Source organism: Podarcis gaigeae (assembly GCF_964106915.1).
Source record: "Podarcis gaigeae genome assembly, chromosome: 6".
Classification (NCBI taxonomy): Eukaryota; Metazoa; Chordata; class Lepidosauria; order Squamata; family Lacertidae; genus Podarcis; species Podarcis gaigeae.
In genome coordinates, this window is record NC_139682.1 from 69,664,477 (window position 1) to 69,683,284 (window position 18,808).

At 44.8% G+C, this 18,808-nt stretch overlaps 1 protein-coding gene across 5 annotated transcripts in view; it reads right to left on the reverse strand.

The window, feature by feature from the left end:
• DDAH1 (dimethylarginine dimethylaminohydrolase 1) overlaps positions 1-18,808 on the reverse strand; it is a 125,574-nt gene that overhangs the window by 56,644 nt on the left and 50,122 nt on the right. For 2 of the 5 annotated variants that reach the window (XM_083743564.1, XM_083743563.1), the window contains exon 3: positions 13,487-13,678. The exons of 1 other annotated variant lie outside the window; for it this stretch is intronic. Coding sequence is in view for 1 of the 4 variants with exons in the window: in XM_083743562.1 (XP_083599688.1) it covers positions 2,224-2,535 (312 nt within the window). In the remaining 3 variants the exon portion in view is untranslated. Of the gene's footprint in view, positions 1-2,223; positions 2,743-13,486; positions 13,679-18,808 lie in introns of those variants that run through there. 2 more of the 5 variants (XM_083743565.1, XM_083743562.1) reach the window with 2 other exon arrangements.

Genomic DNA, 18,808 nt, shown 5'->3' on the forward strand with positions numbered 1-18,808 from the left:
AGTACCTCAGGTTAAGAACTTTACTTCAGGATGAGAACAGAAATCGCATGCCGGTGGTGTGGCAGAAGGGAGGCCCCATTAGCTAAAGTGGTACCTCAGGTTAAGAACAGTTTCAGGTTAAGAACGGACCTCCAGAACAAATTAAGTTCTTAGCCAGAGGTACCACTGTATTATTTTGTATTACTATTCAAATTTTCTAGACAATATATGCTGCAATTAAGTTTCATAAATAATTTGCTTTTGTGATTATTTATTCATGCATATAGTTTTATTTGTTGTTGCTTAATTATGTTATTTAAAATGTGGGATTAATTATTATTATTAGTGGTAGCTGCAGGATGGTTTAGATTTGAATGTGGACTATATACCGGGGCATTTTACACCAATACTTTTTTGTTGGGATATGTTGAAATAGCAAACTGTATGTAAAATAGAGAGCAACTGAAACTATTGCTGAGCTGGTAGAGAGAAGGTTGGATTAGGTGGAGATATGCCCTTGCTCAGCTTTCCTTAATGAACTGGCCTTCTGACTGTGCAGGTGAGTGGAAGAGTTGTCAGTGGGCAAAGGACCCCAAAACGGGACATTTCAAAGGTGGGGAGAGATGGGACTGAGCTGGCCCAGGATCCACTGGATTCCCAAGCCAGTCTCACCATCATTGGGCAATGCCATCAGGTCCACATCAGGCTTGGTCATCTTGCCCCTGACCTTCCGCTGCTGGTTGTGTGAGCTGTAGAGCTGCAGATGCAGCAATAGCTCTGCAAAGCCCTGGCAGCACGATGTGCATGTGCAAGTTTGGATTGTGCCCTAAATAAAAACACATGGAACTCATGCATGGAATGTTGAATGTTTACACGTGGAATTCACCACTTTGTTCAGGATAAATTCAATTTCTATCAGAGTCTTTTCGCAACAGAAAGAAATGTCTGAGAGCTTGTGGTCTCTCACCTGAAAGAGAGCAGAGCATGGCAGCCCTGCACTCACCTGAGAGCAAGACCCACTGAACACAATGGGACTCTCTCCAAAGTAATCATGTGCTGACTTGTGCTGTAAGATGCCATTTAAATTACCAGTGGCATGAAACCTGTTGGGAAAACTGAACCAAGCTACAGATTTTTAGGAAGAAACACCAAAAGGAAATATATCCTGGCATGGAAGGCTAAGCAACTGTTCAGCTAATAAAGTGAATAGGGATACTTCGCTCCCCACAGATACCTATACATCAATGTGAAAAATGTTGTCTACGTTCTGCTGTTCTTCCAAAGGCACATGCACCTGTGCTTTAAATAACCTACTCGGAATACAAAGATATCTCTTCCAAGCAATATTCATGGCCAACTTTTCCACAGTGCATGGAAGTGTCCCTTTTATTCCTTGCACCTGTGAAGTTTCCTGTGGTTGTTGTTTCTAATTATTCCTGGCAAACGTGATGAGCATCACTCTTGATCTGGCTTCATTAAAAAGAAACCTGCTGTGGTTTCATTTGGAGCCATTGCTACTTCTGAAAAGAACCTGCCCATTTATAATAATAAAAAGCTGTCCCTTCTAAAATTGCGGGCAGGGTAGAAGACACAAAGAAAGGAACGAGAATATCTTTTCAGTCCAGCCAATGATTTCTAAAGCAAGCACCCTGCCAGAAGGCATCCACAATTGGAAACTGAATCATGCTCCCCAAAGCTCCTTCCCAAAGCTCCCCAAAGCTCATTCAGATCTACTTTTTCTCCCAATCTGCAATATTGCGCTGGCTTGGTGAAAGACGGGCGAGGATGAGAAGGCTTCAGAGTTCACGAGGAACGAGAGAGGAGGCTGCCTTGGTGCTGAGCATCTTCTTCCTCCAGCATCTCTCCCTCCTCCCAGCACAGCCGGCCACGCCTTACAGTACCGCACTCCCCACACCCAGCGCGCGCGAAGGCGGCGAGGAGCCCCTCGCTCCTCGTAGGGCGCGCTTCCCACCCCGCCCTTCCCCTTCAGGTCCGGCTGAGAGGAAAGCGCAGCTCTGCCGGCCCGTCCCAAGATGCTGCCCCCCCCCCCCGGCGCTTCTTCTCCCACCCAACCCGCTTTCCCGCTCTCCACACTCCTTTGGCCCCGGTGGGAAGTTGCAGCGGTCCCCGCCCTAGAGGTGGCGGTGCGGGGGAGTCACCCTCACACATACACGGAGAGAGAGAGAGAGAGAGGCGCCCCCTCCCTCCTCAGTCGCCCCCTCACAGCGCGCCCCGCCCCGGTACCTCTTTCCTCCTGCTGGGCGCGCCCGGGCGCGTGAGGAGAGCCGTCTCCTCGCACACGACGGCCACGTCCTCGACGAAGACGCAGTCGGGCAGGCTCTCGTCGGCGGGCAGCTCGAGCACCTGCAGCCCCAGCTTGCTCTTCAGCACCCCGACGTAGAGCTGGTGCTCGCGCTCGGCGCGCGCCAAGTCCACCTCCTTGCCCTTCTCGCGCCTCAGCGCCTGCTGGCACAGGGACTCGGGCAGAGCCCGCACCAAGGCGTGCGTGCAGCGCCCGAAGGCGGAGGCGCCGCCGCCGCCGCCCAGCCCTGCCATGTTGGGGAGAGCGAGAGAGAGGAAGAGGAGGAAGAAGAAGAGGGGCAGCCGCGGCAAGAGCAGGAGGCACCACCACAGCCCGCCTTCTCGTCTGGCTCCGGCGCTGCTGCCAAGCTTCCCCTCCGCTTTCCCTCCCACCACCAGCTGAAGCGCCCTCCCCACCGCCTCAGAACAGGAGGAGGTGGGCTAGCGCGAGGAGCCGAAACCGCTTCGGATTGGCCACGCTTGCCTCATCGCAGTCCTGCATCCCGGGCACCGTCCATTGGCTGGGCGCTTTGGTCGGGGCATCCGATTGGCTCGAGGCGGCAGAAATTACCTGTGCGCTGATTTACAACCTTGGGGAAACCTTGGCCTTGGACATACCCGCCAACCGCCTCTGTCCAAGGGATCCGTTCTTAACACCAGCAACAGTAATAAGAGAGTGTGAGCGCGGAATAAGCTTCTACCTGATAACCGGGTACAGAATGCAGAAAATGTTAGGTATGTTTTCCCCACCAAGTTTTCACATAGGTTCTCCAGCAGAAGGCTGGAGCCAGACTTAGTAGTGTTCTGCTTCTTCTCTCGGAGGGCTGCAGGTGAGTTGAGAAGAAGTCAGTTTCTTGTGATGCCTGCACACACCTCACTTTCCCTCTAGTAAGGAGAGTCTGGTGATTAGGTTGAGTTGAGCTAAAATAAATTTGCTCTGCAAAGTGGGATGAAGTAACTTTCAAGATTTTCTAGGTGATCTTTCCTCTTTATAAAATTCTATGGCAGTGGATGTCAGCTAACAGATACCCCATAATTCTAGCATCTGGCTCTCTAGTCCCTCAGTGTAAGAGAACTTTTCTTTCACATAATGCAAAACAAAATACACCTATTTTCAACTGAGGGATGATGAAAAATATATGTCCTACAGTATGGTTGGCTACAAGTTATGCATAACTGGACTTGTGGCTGATGAGTCCCCTAGCTCATAAAGGTGTTTCAGTGTATGCCTTTTTAAGGGATGTTGGTGGTGGTATTGCCTAGCTAGAAAAGAGGAGGAAGAAAGCTGACAAGTGTGTTTCAATATATAAAATATTGCAGAAGAAGAAACCTTTTGCACTGTGACTAGAAGAAAATGATTTCAGTTGTGGGGGACAATTGGATCTCACAACTTTCTTGCACATTGACCTCAATGAACTGCAGTATCACCTCCTGGATAAAGTGTTAGGCTTTGTTATGTTAGCTACAATCCATTTGTATCCTGCAGCTGTCTGATATGCTTTCCCTGAAACCAGGTAGAAAATGGAAGCTCCAATTAAGCTGAGGTGTGTACAGTTCAGTCAAGCATTGCACATGTGCAGGAGAGTCAGGTAAGGGACATTGAGTACAGCAATGTAAGAATGCAACTTGAAACACAGCGGGGGGTCAGGGGTGGGATGAGCTCATCGCATTCCAAGCTGCTAATGTGTACAGTCTTAAATATGGGCTGGAGAGATGTGGATTGACCATTTACCTAAAACCATGGACTCTGGACTCAGAGGATGGGTTTGACAAAGCCTGAACTTCATGTCCCCATGTGTAAACACATAATAATTATTTTGTTCCAAAGTGCCTGCATTAATTAGACACCGTAATAAGGAGTGACCTAATTCAGAGAGTTGGTGAGAGTAAGAACTGCAAGCGCTCTGCACAGCAAATAAGTTAAAACAAAGTGCATATTGTGGCTTCCATTGGCTGTGAACAAGTAGATTTCATTCATTAATTCAACCATTCATTCATTAAGCAATCTATGAAATCTCCCCCTCACTGCAGATTTAAATTTGAAAACAAATGTTTAGAATTTTGTCAAAGAGCTGCCTGGGTACAAGAGTTTAAAGCTTGGATATGAGATTTCAAGTTATACTTTACAGGCTACTTTCTAACTTTGGATATCTAAGGAGATAGCCGTGCTATCTGTGTAGCAGACAAACAGTCTGACTTAAAAGCAAAGGTGAGGAGCACCAAATCTTATATCAAAAGGCCAAACAAGACATCATGTTGGAAACATGCATTTTCCAATCCTATGATTCCTTCATAACCATATTGTGGGGACTGAGGGGGGCACTTGCAGAGCTGAACCAGTAGGTGAGAGGAGGTGCTCAACCCTCCCCCACTCTCTCAAATGCCCTTTCAGTATTCAATTATTTCCCCCAAACTGAGCTTTTCAGAAATGGAAATGGGGAGGGGGGATTGCTTGAAAGAGTAACTTGGCAGGTGAGTTTTCCATTCCAAAGATAATGAACAGTTTCCTTTGGGCTGCAAAGGCAGTCTTGTTACTTAGAATCCCAGTTATGGTTTAAATATATGTGAGATCCATGACTAAGATTTCCCAAGTTTCTTTCAAAACATTGGTATCAGGAAAGAAGACCTCCCAACTAAAATCAGGACTAGGTAGAGGGATAGTTTAACTCTTTCCACTGTATAATTTTCATGTATGAAAACCACACACCCACAGCACTGGTAACCTGCTGTTCGCCCTACATGAACTTTGCATGAATTATGGTGCAACCTCAAACAATCACTTCTTTCTCCCAAAATTAGTGGGACAAGATATTCCCACCACCATTTAATCGCAGATAGGCAGCATAGATGAAATAATATTTGCCTATGTGAGCAGTCTTAAATATCCCCACATTTATGCTCATGAGTGCAGACAGAATGTGAGGACCCAAGTAATCCTGGACAATCACAATAGAAGCTGGAAGAAACACAAGCACAACCATTGGCATGCCCATTACCTACAAACAAATGTGGACAGTTAACATTGCTGTCTGAACCAGCTCCCAGATATTACAGATTGAAGCTGGAAGATCCTTCAGGAAGAACTGAAACTATCCACCGCAACTAGAAACTGTCTGTCATTCTGTGCCACAGCCATTTCTAGGCGCACTTCCAGGCAGAGATAATTTGCAAGTGTCACATTACAGAATCAGCTTTACTATCACCTTCAAATGATATAGTGGATGTGCATTCCAATTGTTTCCAGTTCAAATGAACTTGCAGGATCAAAGCTACCACCCTAGCATCAGCCTTCCTCTGAGGCGCACCCTGTTCACCTTCCTGTTCTAACAATTCAGGTGATAAAAAGTTGTCACATGAAAAGATCCTTAGAAGATGCATGGGATATGTCTGTGTCACCCAATGCGGTTAAATTAACCTGGCATTTTGTCTGCCGCCGTTTTCTACATTCAGATGAATAGCAGTGTCAGCAAAACTGACAGCTAGGCAGAGAAGAAGGGGAGGGGGGGACCGGCTGCCAATGGTGATTGTTTAGAAACCAGTTTTGACAGCAAATCCTGTGTATCGTATGTAACTAGAGAGAACAGGCAATGTTCAGAGGCACTGTGAATGCACAGAGTCTAGCACGATAAGATATACTTATATTCCAAATGTGGCTTGGCATGGTGTTGTCATCTAGGGCTTTGTATGTATTTCCACAAATCTCTTCAAAGGCGCAATAACTCTTGGAAGTTTTGTTTCCAGTCCCTTTTCTAAATATTCCCAAGGCTGAATTCGACATTTTTACCGCAACAGGAAACTGACTTGACACTGTCAATAAAGCTTTCTGCTATGACTGACTCTTTTTAAACAGACCTCACCTGACACATGAGGGGAAAGTAATATTTATTCCTCTTGAACGGTCCACCTTGGAAAATGTTGATTTATTTCCTGAAAATTGCTAATGACTAAATCCCAACTAAACGTGTTGCACAGCGAATCCCAACAAAACGTGTTGCACAGCGAAGAGTCAACCTTTTCTGCAGGCGAAGTAGAAAGGAAAAATCTAGTGGACGGCAAGATGTCAGCCAACTCTGAAACACTGCTTTGTTTGTGCTTGCCTGCCATGGCAAATATGGATTTCTAATGGTTAGTATGAGCCTGTTCTGGTCACTAGGTAAGACATGGAGTCAGAACCAAGTTACTCTTTATTTACTTAAAAATATGTATATCCTATAGCAGCACAAGGTGGCTTACAACCGCAGTTAAAATCATAGCAACCATCAGTAATAAAAACAAATTTTCAAACAAGAAAAAAGTCCAAACAGCTGACAAATTCATTTATCAGGGATGCACTTTAATAAGCATCCAAGAAGTCATTCCATAGCCCCATTGCCATCACCAAAAACCCTTGCTCCTTGTCAAGGTCAGCTTACCTTAAACAAGGGTGTAAATAATTTTCCCCCAAATTTGTAACCACCCTTCCTTTACCCTTGATTCATCCCTAGCCTTCGTAAGCTTTTAAAATGGGACTGATAAGGAATGAGCACCTTCTGTGCCACCGGATTTTGGTGGAAGAAGAAGAAGAGGAGTTTGGATTTGATATCCCACTTTATCACTACCCGAAGGAGTCTGAAAGCGGCTAACATTCTCCTTTCCCTTCCTCCCCCACAACAAACACTCTGTGAGGTGAGTGGGGCTGAGAGACTTCAGAGAAGTGTGACTAGCCCAAGGTCACCCAGCAGCTGCATGTGGAGGAGCGGGGACGCGAACCTGGTTCACCAGATTACAAGTCTACCGCTCTTAACCACCACACCATGTTGGAAGCAGACACAGACCTGGAGTGAGCAATGGGCTTGAGCTTACTATTGGGACTGTGACAATGAATACAGTGGTACACCTGGTTGCTAACGGGATCCGTTCCGGAGCCCCGTTCGCAACCAGAAAGGAACGCAACTCGCGTCTGCGCACACACGGGTCGCAATTCGCTGCTTCTGCACATGTGCGTGACGGCATTTTGTGCATTTGCGAATGCGCGAGTGGCGAAACCTGGAAGTAACGGTTTCTGGTACTTTCGGGTCGCCGCAGGACGCAACCTGAAAAAACGTACAGTGGTACCTTGGGTTACATACGCTTCAGGTTACAGACTCCGCTAACCCAGAAATAGTACCTCGGGTTAAGAACTTTGCTTCGGGATGAGAACAGAAATCGTGCTCTGGCTGCGTGGTGGCAGCGGGAGGCTCCATTAGCTATAGTGGTGATTCAGGTTAAGAACAGTTTCAGGTTAAGAACGGACCTCCGGAACAAATTAAGTACTTAATCCGAGGTACCAATGTACAGTATCATGAAGCAAACATAACAAGAGGTATGACTGTACTAAACCTAGACTGAGCCCTTAGCAGATGTGTTTTCTAAGAGAGAGATGAGTTCTTGAGAAGCCATTACATTTTGACAAAAATTTGAAATAAATAAAATGTTACTTGAAAAATGTAAACCATCCCAGTATATCTTTAACTTATGCTTGCTGTTTTCACAGGCAAGTGTGTGGGTGAGCAAGGGAAAGGATCATTGGACAAATCAGTCCATTCATAACTAAGCTGATTAAAAAAACCCCCAAACTACCTCCCTTCAGTAACACACAACTTTTGGATTACATTTCGTTTCAGTGGGCCAATCTGGGAGAATCTTGAGTGAAAATAGTTTGTTCAACTGATGATTTCTCAGATAACTAGAATGAATAACAGTATGGTTTTTATTCTCCCAAATATGTGGTGTTCTTCAGCATGGCCAGCAATACCATTCGGCAGAGAGACAACTGCTTCAGGTGGCTGTTCCTCCTGAACTTTCAGCCATTCCCCTTGGGCCACATGGTTTCTCCTGAGCCCCCTAATCTGGTCCACTACCTCAGGTATGGTGGTGCGGGGATTATTGGGTTGCCTTTTTTAAATTTTTATTATGTATTTAGTGTTTTTCATATTGTGATTTTATGTTGTGAACCGCCCTGAGATCTATGCGTATAGGGTGGTATACAGATTTAATAAAGAATAATAATAAAAAAATATCCCACCACCAGTGTTATAGTAAGATTCAGCTGCCAGTCCAGTCAGCTTCTGCATATAGCGTGGAGAGGGAGACCATTTTGTCTTTCACCTCAAGCAGCAAAAGCCCTATACTCTTCTGCTGTGATATGAAATATATCACATATTAATATGTTAATGCTGCTGCTGAAACCCTTTTCCAGATCACTGTAACAGTACAGTGGCACCTCTGGTTAAGAACTTAATTCGTTCTGGAGGTCCGTTCTTAACCTGAAACTGTTCTTAACCTGAAGCACCACTTTAGCTAATGGGGCCTCCTGCTGCTGCCACGCCGCCGGAGCACGATTTCTGTTCTCATCCTGAAGCAAAGTTCTTAACCCAAGGTACTATTTCTGGGTTAGTGGAGGCTGTAACCTGAAGAGTCTGTAACCTGAAGTGTATGTAACCCGAGGTACCACTGTATAATTAGGAAGCACAGTGGTTATTTTATGTTTTGGCTCCATATTCCTTCGCTCAATTTGCGGCAACCTTTTAAAGCACAAAAGGGTAATTATTCTTTTCCTGATTAACTAGAATTAAGCTTAGTTTCTAATAATTGGACTGATTAAGCCCCTAAAGTCTGCATTGCTATTTCAGTGAAATTAATAGTACTTATTTCACTGTTAATATGTTTTGGACGGTGGCTGTTGGTTAAGATAAATGAAAGTCAATTCTAAATGTGTTTATGAGTAATGCAATTATTTCCCCAGGATAAAGTCCCCACCCCCACCCCAGTTAGTTACTTCCTACAAGATTTTCCTACTAGGCTGCTTTACTCAAGACCTGTACTATATTTCAGTACCTGCCCCTGATAAATCCTTACACTGGCTATCTTCACACAAACAAATTAATTAATGAAGCCGGGGCGTTGTGTGTTTTTGAGCCAGTTTCAAACCAAAAGGTGAGATGAGAAGAGGCAAGTGGATAGCAATGCAGGAAGAACTTGCATTTGGGGGGGGGGGGACCTGCAGGAAACTTTACTGTGCAAGAAGCTCTACTGGAATCCTTCCTTTCATCTGATCTCTGCCTGAAATCTCACTTGCAGCAGAAAAAGGGAGTTGGATTTGTGTGGGCTGGTACCACACGGCAAGTCACATTTTTGAATGCTCCCTGCCAAACGACAACAAACAAACCAATAACCTAGCCTATCCAGGTGCACAGCTTTCAGCTCAGCTAACTGTTCGTTGTGCTGCTTTTCTGTTTTTCAGGTTTTAACATTTGAGATTTCAAAAATGGAACAACCCAATTTCTGTAGTCTGAAGCAGGACATCACATATCTCGGGGCCCTGATACCTCGGTTTCCATTCCATTCTGCTCCAGTGCAAACTACTGCTCTTGCAATGTTAAGCTGGCACCATGCAACCTCCTCCTACACTCCTTTCACGGCCTCTAAAAGCCTTCGGGGAATGCATGTGCTGCACAAGGGCTTCCCCCCAGAGCTTGTACATAATTACCCATGGCTCCTGCTGCTACCCTGGTGCAAGGGGAGAGAGATCAGCTCTCAGCGCTAAAGCATGTGGATGAGGGTTTTCCCTCTGTGCCACTGCTGGGAGCACAGCATCAAAGCAAAAACAAAGAACCGAAACACTCAAGCAAATAAACAGAAGGCTCATCTGCCCCAGCTTACTGTTGCATGACAGGACAATTAATTCAGCTGTACGAGTGAACACATTCTCAGTTTTGTACAATGTGCAGATTTACGCAGGAGAGACAATCAGCCATACTCAGTGGACTCTAGGTGTCTTCATTGCCTTTAAAATTGTATCCAGTACAGTCTGTTTAAGCACAGGCTTAAATGTTAGGGATCTACAGAACTTCTGCTTCCCCTCTTCATCTGACTTAATCCAGGTAAGACTGTAATTATTTATAATTCCTGCAGCACTCTGGGCACTCAGATTGTTATAGAAACAAGAACAGGACCTTCATTCCTAATCACAACTGTATTAAGCAAGGTAAGTTTCAGTAAAGTCAACGAGACTTTCTTTTGTGCATGAGACTTCTCTAGAACAAATAGCAATGTCCTATTCATCCATAATCATAATTTTACTATTTATACCCCACCCATCTGACTGGGTTGCCTCAGTCGCTCTGGGTTGCTTCCAGCATATATAAAAACATAATAAAACATTAAACATTAAAAAAGCTTGCCTATTCAGGGCTGCCTTCAGATGGCTCAGGGGTCAGATAATTCCATACCCTCCATTTCTCAGATGAAAATAGGGACGACCTAAGGGAAAGCGGGTCCATAGCTGTCAACTTACAGATTTGAAAATAAGGGACCAGCAGCCAAAATAAGGGACCTGCAGCCTCACCTGTTCCAGGCACTCCAGTCTTCTTGTCCTCCTGCAGTCTGGTCAAACTCATGCTGGTAGCTTCGAGAACACTGTCCAACCAACTTTGTAACCAGAGGTTCAACTGAATAGAATCTGAATCACATGCACCACAAGGCCTATGCAGCCTCAACTTAAGATGGCTCCCCGGCCTGGCTTTGCACTGCAAAGTTTGCAGCAGCACGTGCAACAAAATGGCGTCCAGCATTCAAAAACCACCTCAGCTTGCATTAACTAGCCACACACAAGGCATGCAAGCTCCACCCCCCTGTCGTTCTTAGACTTCTTATTGGGTGAGCAACACAGCCAAGCAACACAGTTGGAGCCTCCCTCCTCTGTGGCCAGCAGGGAGAGAGGGAGAGGAGCTGCTTCCTTTGAAATTTAAGGGACATCATTTAAGGGACATCCATCAATAAGGGACAGCAGCAGGACATGGCGCTGGAATAAGGGACTGTCTCTTCAAATAAGGGACACTTGACAGCTATGAGCGGGTCATTCCGGGGTAAAATTAGAAACTGGCATGGCTTCTGTAAATTTGGGCTTTCCCTAGAAAATAGGGACACTAGGAGAGTCTGTAGTACAATACCAGTGCAGGGGACAGGCCTGGTTCACAGGACTTGAGCAAGAAAACATTGCTTTGCTCCCTTTGCTCTATTGGAACCCTTGGCACAAGATCTTGTGTCCCACAGACAGTGCAGAGCAGAAGACAGAAAGGTTCTGACCAAGTCCCTGAGTGCTATGCTACAAACCAGATTCTATCAAGCACGGCTTGATGGAATACCAACAAGAGCACTGGATTTCCTGACTAAATTATTCAAACGATCCCTCTAGATTAGAAGCTGAAAGTCAAAACTGGCAGCAGCACCAAAAACTGATAGGTTTGGCAGAAATGTGCAAGATTATCTGTATTATTTTCTGCGAAGCAAACACCACTCTCTGTGGAGGCAGAAGCAAAAAATAAATTATGGTCTCTGTCAGCTGGTGTTAATGGCTTCCAGTAACACTACTACAGTGACTTTGGCCAAGGTGACGCCATTCTGAATAAGCCTAGAATCCATTGTGAATTAGTTAATTTGTCTAAAGCTCTCTGGAGACGAAAGCCACTAAAAGCGAGGAATTATTTAAATGTCATGGAGATTAAAGTAATGTGAGAAAGTAAATTTGCACATTCATTTTTTTTGTTTTTTAAAAGCCTATCCAAATTTCAGGGAATCAGTCTTACGTTTTTATCAGTAACGTTTTCCAGAGCCATGTTCGTCTGGTGCAACAAAACAGTAGACTTGTGGCACCTTAAAGACTAACCAATTTATTGTGGTGTAAGCAGGGCTGGATTAAACATTAAGCAAAATGACCATGTACTTAGGGCATCAAGGGAAGGGGGGACACCACAGAAATTTTCCATTGCCAGATTTTTAACATTAATGGTCACAAATTGCTCAGCTGAGCATGCATTTTCTCAGTTGAAGTATATTTAAAATCCGAACAGGGGAACTATGCAACAAGGCACCACAGAGCAGCAGTGCCGGCAGCAAGAGGTATGGTAGGTAGCAGAGGCAGGGCAAGGTGGCCCTTCCCATTTCACCTCAAGCAGTGAAACAGGACACACCACCCCTGAATTATGAGTATGGTGGATACGAATAGTTGAGAGTGAATTTTGTATGAGGGAGAGTGCCAAGGATGTGTTTGGGAGGTGTTACTGAGTGGTGGGGTTAGTGGGGGTGCACCTTCTACCTTAATTATTTTGTTTAACCACTAATGATGTGGGGGGGGGGGGTTTAATTGCATTTCTAAGTTTGAGTCTTATTCACATTTTTTTTAATGTACAGTATATGTTTCAGATAACAGATTGTTTTCTTGTTAATAATGCTGCTTTAAATGTGGGTCTTTGTTGTATTTTGTACTCTAGATTCATTTGTAATGCTTCACATTGATATATTTTAATGTTTCATTTCATGTTTCAATTTATGTTGTAAACTGCTTGGAGCCAAAGGGTTGTGTATTTGTGTGTGTGTGTGTGTGTGTGTGTGTGTGTGTGAGAGAGAGAGAGAGAGAGAGAGAGAGAGAGAGAGAGAGAGAGAAATGTACCATATTTTTCCATGTATAAGACTAGTTCCCCCCCAAAAAAAAACAATGTCCGAAATTTGGGGGCGTCTTATACATAGGGGCAATCTCTCCCCATTTTCTTAAATCGGAGATGCCCAAAAATATGGAGCATCTTATACATGGGGGGCGTCTTATAGACGGAAAAATATGGTAAGTTGCTACTGAAATGGTCTAGATCAGGGTTTCCCAAACTTGGGTCTCCAGCTGTTTTTGGACTATAATTCCCATCATCCTGACCACTGGTCCTGCTAACTAGGGATGATGGGAGTTGTAGTCCAAAAACAGCTAAAGACCCAAGTTTGGGAAACCCTGATCTAAATAAATTGTCACAATTAAAGAAACCAACCACCCCTGACAACTGGCCATGCTGGCTGGGGCTGATGGGAGTTAAGAGTCCAACAATAATTGCAGGGCCTCAGATTCCCCTTCCTCTTTGTATACCAAACACTTTGAATCACTCTTCATGTAAATGAGACCAAACTCACAGATGACAAGAAGAAAGGCTCGTCAGGGAGAAACTGTCTGGTATACTTACAAAATGTTACTAATTGCAACAAAAATAAGTAAGCGGGGGAGGGGGGACTCACGCACAAAGAGTTATTCAAAGGAAACATGTGGGCATTTACATCCAGAGAGAACGACGCCATCTGTTCGACACCACCATCATTTTTTTAATGTTCTGTCTTAATAACACCTCTCAAAATAGGTATAGAAGATTACCTTTCACAATGTGCAGTATGTCTTCATCTATGTTGGTGAAGCACTGCAGATTTTAATGTACGACGTTCTATAAAAGTTCCACAGTCATTTCCAAGAGCGGATTTCGGGCGGTTAATTCTGGCATTTGCAAGCAAATAGAAGCTTCGGGATAGGGTGCGATGCAAATCCTGTTTGGCGTTCCATGACCTAAAACTTAAAGGAAAAGTGGAGGGAACTCAATTCTTTAGGCATTTCAGTTAAAACAAACAATGGCATTAGTTATTTTTCGGCTCTCTTGGCAAGGAGCTACACGTGTTGTTTTATTTTTGCCCGATTTAATGTTTTAGTCACAGTAAGTACTATTACTGGCATTTTGCGCTGCTTAAAATATCTCAGCAATGTTTATCTGAGGATGGGCTGTTGCTAAGTACACAATCCTATCTCCTGGCTAGCAGCAGAGGGGATTTACAGAGGGGTGGAGCCACCACTTGCACCCGCAGCTCCTCTGATTCCACTGTCCAGGGTGGAAGGTGAGAAGGCGGGAGAGGTCTACAAGTTTGATGCGAAAGTTCCAGGCTGATACAGGAAACAGCTTGAAGGTACCTGGCTTAGGATACAACAGACCCTTGGCTAGCTCAATTGCACCCACTCCCTACTCTGAAAACAGCTAATAGAACCTTGACTCCTTCTGTTCTCTTTGAATGCATGAACACTTGGTACAGCAGAATTTGATACACCAGTTTTTCTCCTCTGCATTCACCAGGAACTTCCAAGCAATAGAGTACAGGATTAAGGTAATCAGGATGGGGCTGTGCAGACAGGAGTTACTCAGAGCTCGCTAAGATGGCGGGCAAGAGCTGAATAGGACTGCAGAAAGGAAGCAGCTGATGCAGGTGAATCAGGCAATGAGTAGAAGCAAGAGTCATACAATTACAGAATTGTAGAGTTGTAAGGGATGTCATCTGGTCCAAACACGGGTGGTGCTGTGGGTTAAACCACAGGGCTTGCTGATCAGAAGGTCAGCGGTTCGAATCTCCACGACGGGGTGAGCTCCCATTGCTCAGTCCCTGCTCCTGCCCACCTAGCAGCACGTCAAAGTGCAAGTAGATAAATAGGTACCGCTCCGGCGGGAAGGTAAATGGCATTCCCGTGTGCTGCTTTGGTTCACCAGAAGTGGCTTAGTCATGCTGGCCACATGACCTGGAAGCTGTACGCTGGCTCCCTCGGCCAGTAAAGCGATACGAGCACCACAACCCCAGAGTTGTCCACGACTGGACCTAATGGTCAGGGGCCCCTTTACCTTTGCCTAAGGGTCATCTGGTCCAAACTTTTGCCCAACATGGGTCTCAAACTCACAACCCTGAGATTAAGAGTCTCATGCTCTACCAACAGAGCTATTCCAGCTCATTTTCCAAAGTGATCTTAACCTGGTACCATGGAGGGGCAAGAGATCTGGGGCCAGTGCAGCTGGAGAAGGAAGTAGATGTCATTACCCAAAAACCCACTCAGTCACTGTGCAGCCTTATGGCTATGCTTCCATGCACATTCCCACCATTTGCTGCACATCTTGCTTTCTCAGAAACTTAGCCGGGCTGTTCTCAGCACAAAGCACTTCCTGAATTGCTATGCATGTCCAGGCTCCCGCTAGGAAATCTTTTCACATCTTGGGCTTGCATATGAAGCCCACACTGCTAAAGAGAAAGACAAAAGAGGGGGGAAAGAGTGCAGTATTTTCTGTTCCCCTTCTTTCCACCAAACAAGTTTGTTTTGGTTATACATACACAAGGGCAAAAGGTACAAAAAATCATAAAAGGAGCAAATAATCTGTATCTCATTTAAGGGACTGTTCTTTCGTCAGTTGGACCACTTTAGTAAGTTTCAGAGCCTTGCATAAATTCTGTCACAAAGGTTTACTTAAGAGCCAAACTCATTTGCTTTAGCCGCAACGCACAACGGATTTTCTCCAGAACAGCCTAATTAAAGCAATTGGGCCTGATCCAAAGTTAATGGGTTGCAATTCTATTGCAGCCCTTTCACCTGCAAAGACACTGTATTTATGTGGTACTTAAAAGGTAAAGGTACCCCTGCCCGTACGGGCCAGTCTTGACAGACTCTGGGGTTGTGCGCCCATCTCACTCAAGAGGCCAGGGGCCAGCGCTGTCCGGAGACACTTCCGGGTCACGTGGCCAGCGTGACATCGCTGCTCTGGCGAGCCAGAGCCGCACACGGAAACGCCGTTTACCTTCCCGCTGGTAAGCGGTCCCTATTTATCTACTTGCACCCGGAGGTGCTTTCGAACTGCTAGGTTGGCAGGCGCTGGGACCGAGCAACGGGAGCGCACCCCGCCGCAGGGATTCGAACCGCTGACCTTTCGATCGGCAAGTCCTAGGCGCTGAGGCTTTAACCCACAGCGCCACCTGCGTCCCTTCATGTGGTACTTACTCCATTGTAAATTCGGTAATTGCCATCTGTCCCCAGTGACATTTTAGGCAAGCTGCAGTCAACCTCTGGCTGATCCTCTCACACTTGTAGCAAATCCCCTTCCACTTTTGGCACGACACTCAAGAGAGTGGTACCTAATGAGTGTGATCCAAAGCTGTGCATATGAGCAGGACTCACACCATCGACTCTGGAATGCGAGAGCCCCACAGGAACACAGATAGCATAACTGCCCATAAATGAGCTTAGAGAAAGCTGTCACTTCCGGCTGCCTTCCTCTTTGTTAGATCATCATGGCAATGTTTGGAACTATCTCAAGTGATGTAACTAAGACAGTTATGCTGAGTCAGACCATTGGTCCATCTAGGTCATGAACTGACAGTGGGTCTCCAGGGTCTCAGGCAGGATCCTATCTCAGTCCTATCTGCAGATGTCAGAAACTGAACATGGAACCTTGCTCTTCCACTGAATGACCCCAAATCTTAGTATTATGAGAGAGGAAGTGCAAGGGATGCTTCTCTCCACATTCTCCATGCCATGCACAATTCGACAAACACCTCTTGCATCTCCCACTTTATTATTCTTATTTTTAATAAACCCAAAGAGCCCCAAATGCTTTATCCCTTCCTTGCAGGGAAGTTGCTCCTGGGTCTCTTGTCCTGCAACTTTTCCAACTCTACAATGCTGACACTCGAACTTTGGGCTAAAAAATGTGGCACTGAGAATCTCCCACTTTTATTAATTAAGGTTGTTAACAACAACAAACAACAACAACTTGACCAAATATTTGGGAAATATCTGTGCACTCACAGAATATTCGGGGCATGTGTGTTTAACACAAAATTTGTATGGGAGAACTGTAAGCATGAGCACATCCGAGCAATGTTGTACTAGAGTTCACAACAAGATATGTTCGAATCAGGAACCAAGGTGATCTCTCTCTCTCTTTCACACACACACACACACACACAGAGAGAGAGAGAGAGAGAGAGAGAGAGAGAGAGAGAGAGAGAGAGATTAGATCTCTAGATATCTTGCAAGGTCATTTAACAAAAAAAACTGATGCAGCGCAATCTGAGAAAAACAGAGGGAAACTTCTGAAACAGAAGCTCAGCTGGGAAGGGAGAGTAGGAATTATCCACTGCCCAAGCTATTGGGAGAGAATCAGCTCGCAGATGAGACACTGGCATGATACGGACAAGGGCCAATTGGCAAAGTTCCTAAGAAAAGGTTGCTTCCTACACACAGGAAAGTAAAATATAATTTGGCAGAGATTTATGAAAATTTTGATTTTGAAGGGGGCTCACTTCAACAGTTCCAAAGCAAATGAATATCGTCCAAAGCAATTTTTGTTTTTGTTTTTAAACTAGCTCAGGGTACATAAGGGTAAAAAAGGTAAAGGACCCCTGGATGGTTAAGTCCAGTCAAATTTGACTATGGGGTGTTGTTGGTTTTGCCATCATTCTAAAATCCAAAGCAACATGCTTCTCTTTCAGTCTTCATCCCATCCTGAAATTGGCACTCTCCATCACTGGGCATGGAAAACAGAAAAAGAGTAGCTGATAGATTTTCTCTCCCTATTACATGCGTGATGTAAAAAGCAACTATCAATTTTGCTTCTGAAAGCTCGCTTCTGTTTAGGAATATGGATGAGAAATTACCATTTTCCTGAGCATTAATGATTACCGCTGTTTGCTACTGAGCACACATTCAGTAATATGCAGTTTCAAGCTGATGACTCACAGCCCCACTCTCAAAGCTTTATTGAGCACAAGAGTAGTTCAGTGCAACACAGGTGATTTATTAACATAATTGTGGGGCTACAAATAAAACAAATGGTGGTTAAATCCCTTAAGTGTTCACAGATATACAGTATTTGGCTTTCTGTATTATTGTGCCAAATGGGAGGAAACAGAGCTAATTCAACAGAAACCGCTACATTGCAAGAGTCAGGGTTGCAATGTATGCAAGCTTGCTATCATGTACTTAATGCAACGTCTTCAGCCTCTACACAAAATATATGGTATTTCAAGTTATTTTGGGGAAGCTGAATCCAGTTTTCTTTCCTTTCAGAACAGAATGGCCAAGTTTACAATTGACATTTTGTTAAATTTACTGCCGTAGTCTGAGGACGTAAGCCCTTGATTTTAATATAATCACCTCCACTGCCTTTATGGGAGAGAAAAGGGGATACAGATTTTTGTTCCTAATTCTGAGCCATGATTTTTGAAAGTGTGGCACTGGGACAGATGTATGATTCTGGAGGTGCCCCTCCTGCAACTAAAGGCAGTTTGGTGGGGGGCATAAGCAGCTAAGGGGAGATGGAATGCAGCATGCAAACAATGCTTTTCCTAAGTCATCTTCTCAGCTGAATCACGTACCGTATTTTTTGTTCTATAAGACTCAGACTAACCCACACTTTTTAAAAGTCGTCTTTTAAACTGCCCACAGTGTATCTAGAAGGATAGCACCACCATCCTTGATAAAAGTGTCCCCCAAGAACACTTTTCTCACTCTCCAGTTTACAAAAGATGACACCTTATGAATATGGATCTAGCCTGTTATTCTAATTACTTGGTAGAGCTTAGAATGATCAATTCACTTATAGATTATGTATTAAAAGTATGTTAAAAAATATATATCCCTACGTGGGTGAACTTAATTATAAGCACAATGGGATGATTAATAGAAAGCTAAGTTAAGACGAAGGGGAATTCAAAAGACCATGTTGGGCTTTTGTTGGGCTTCCAACAAGCTCCTCTGTTGACTGCTGTTCACCTTCTTGTATACCCCACTGTTCTCTGGAGCTGCCCCCTGGCTGAAGATCTGTAGCATGGACAACCACACGGCTATGTTTTTCCTTTGTGCATCAGGTTGCCTACTAGGGGCAATTGCAGACTGCCA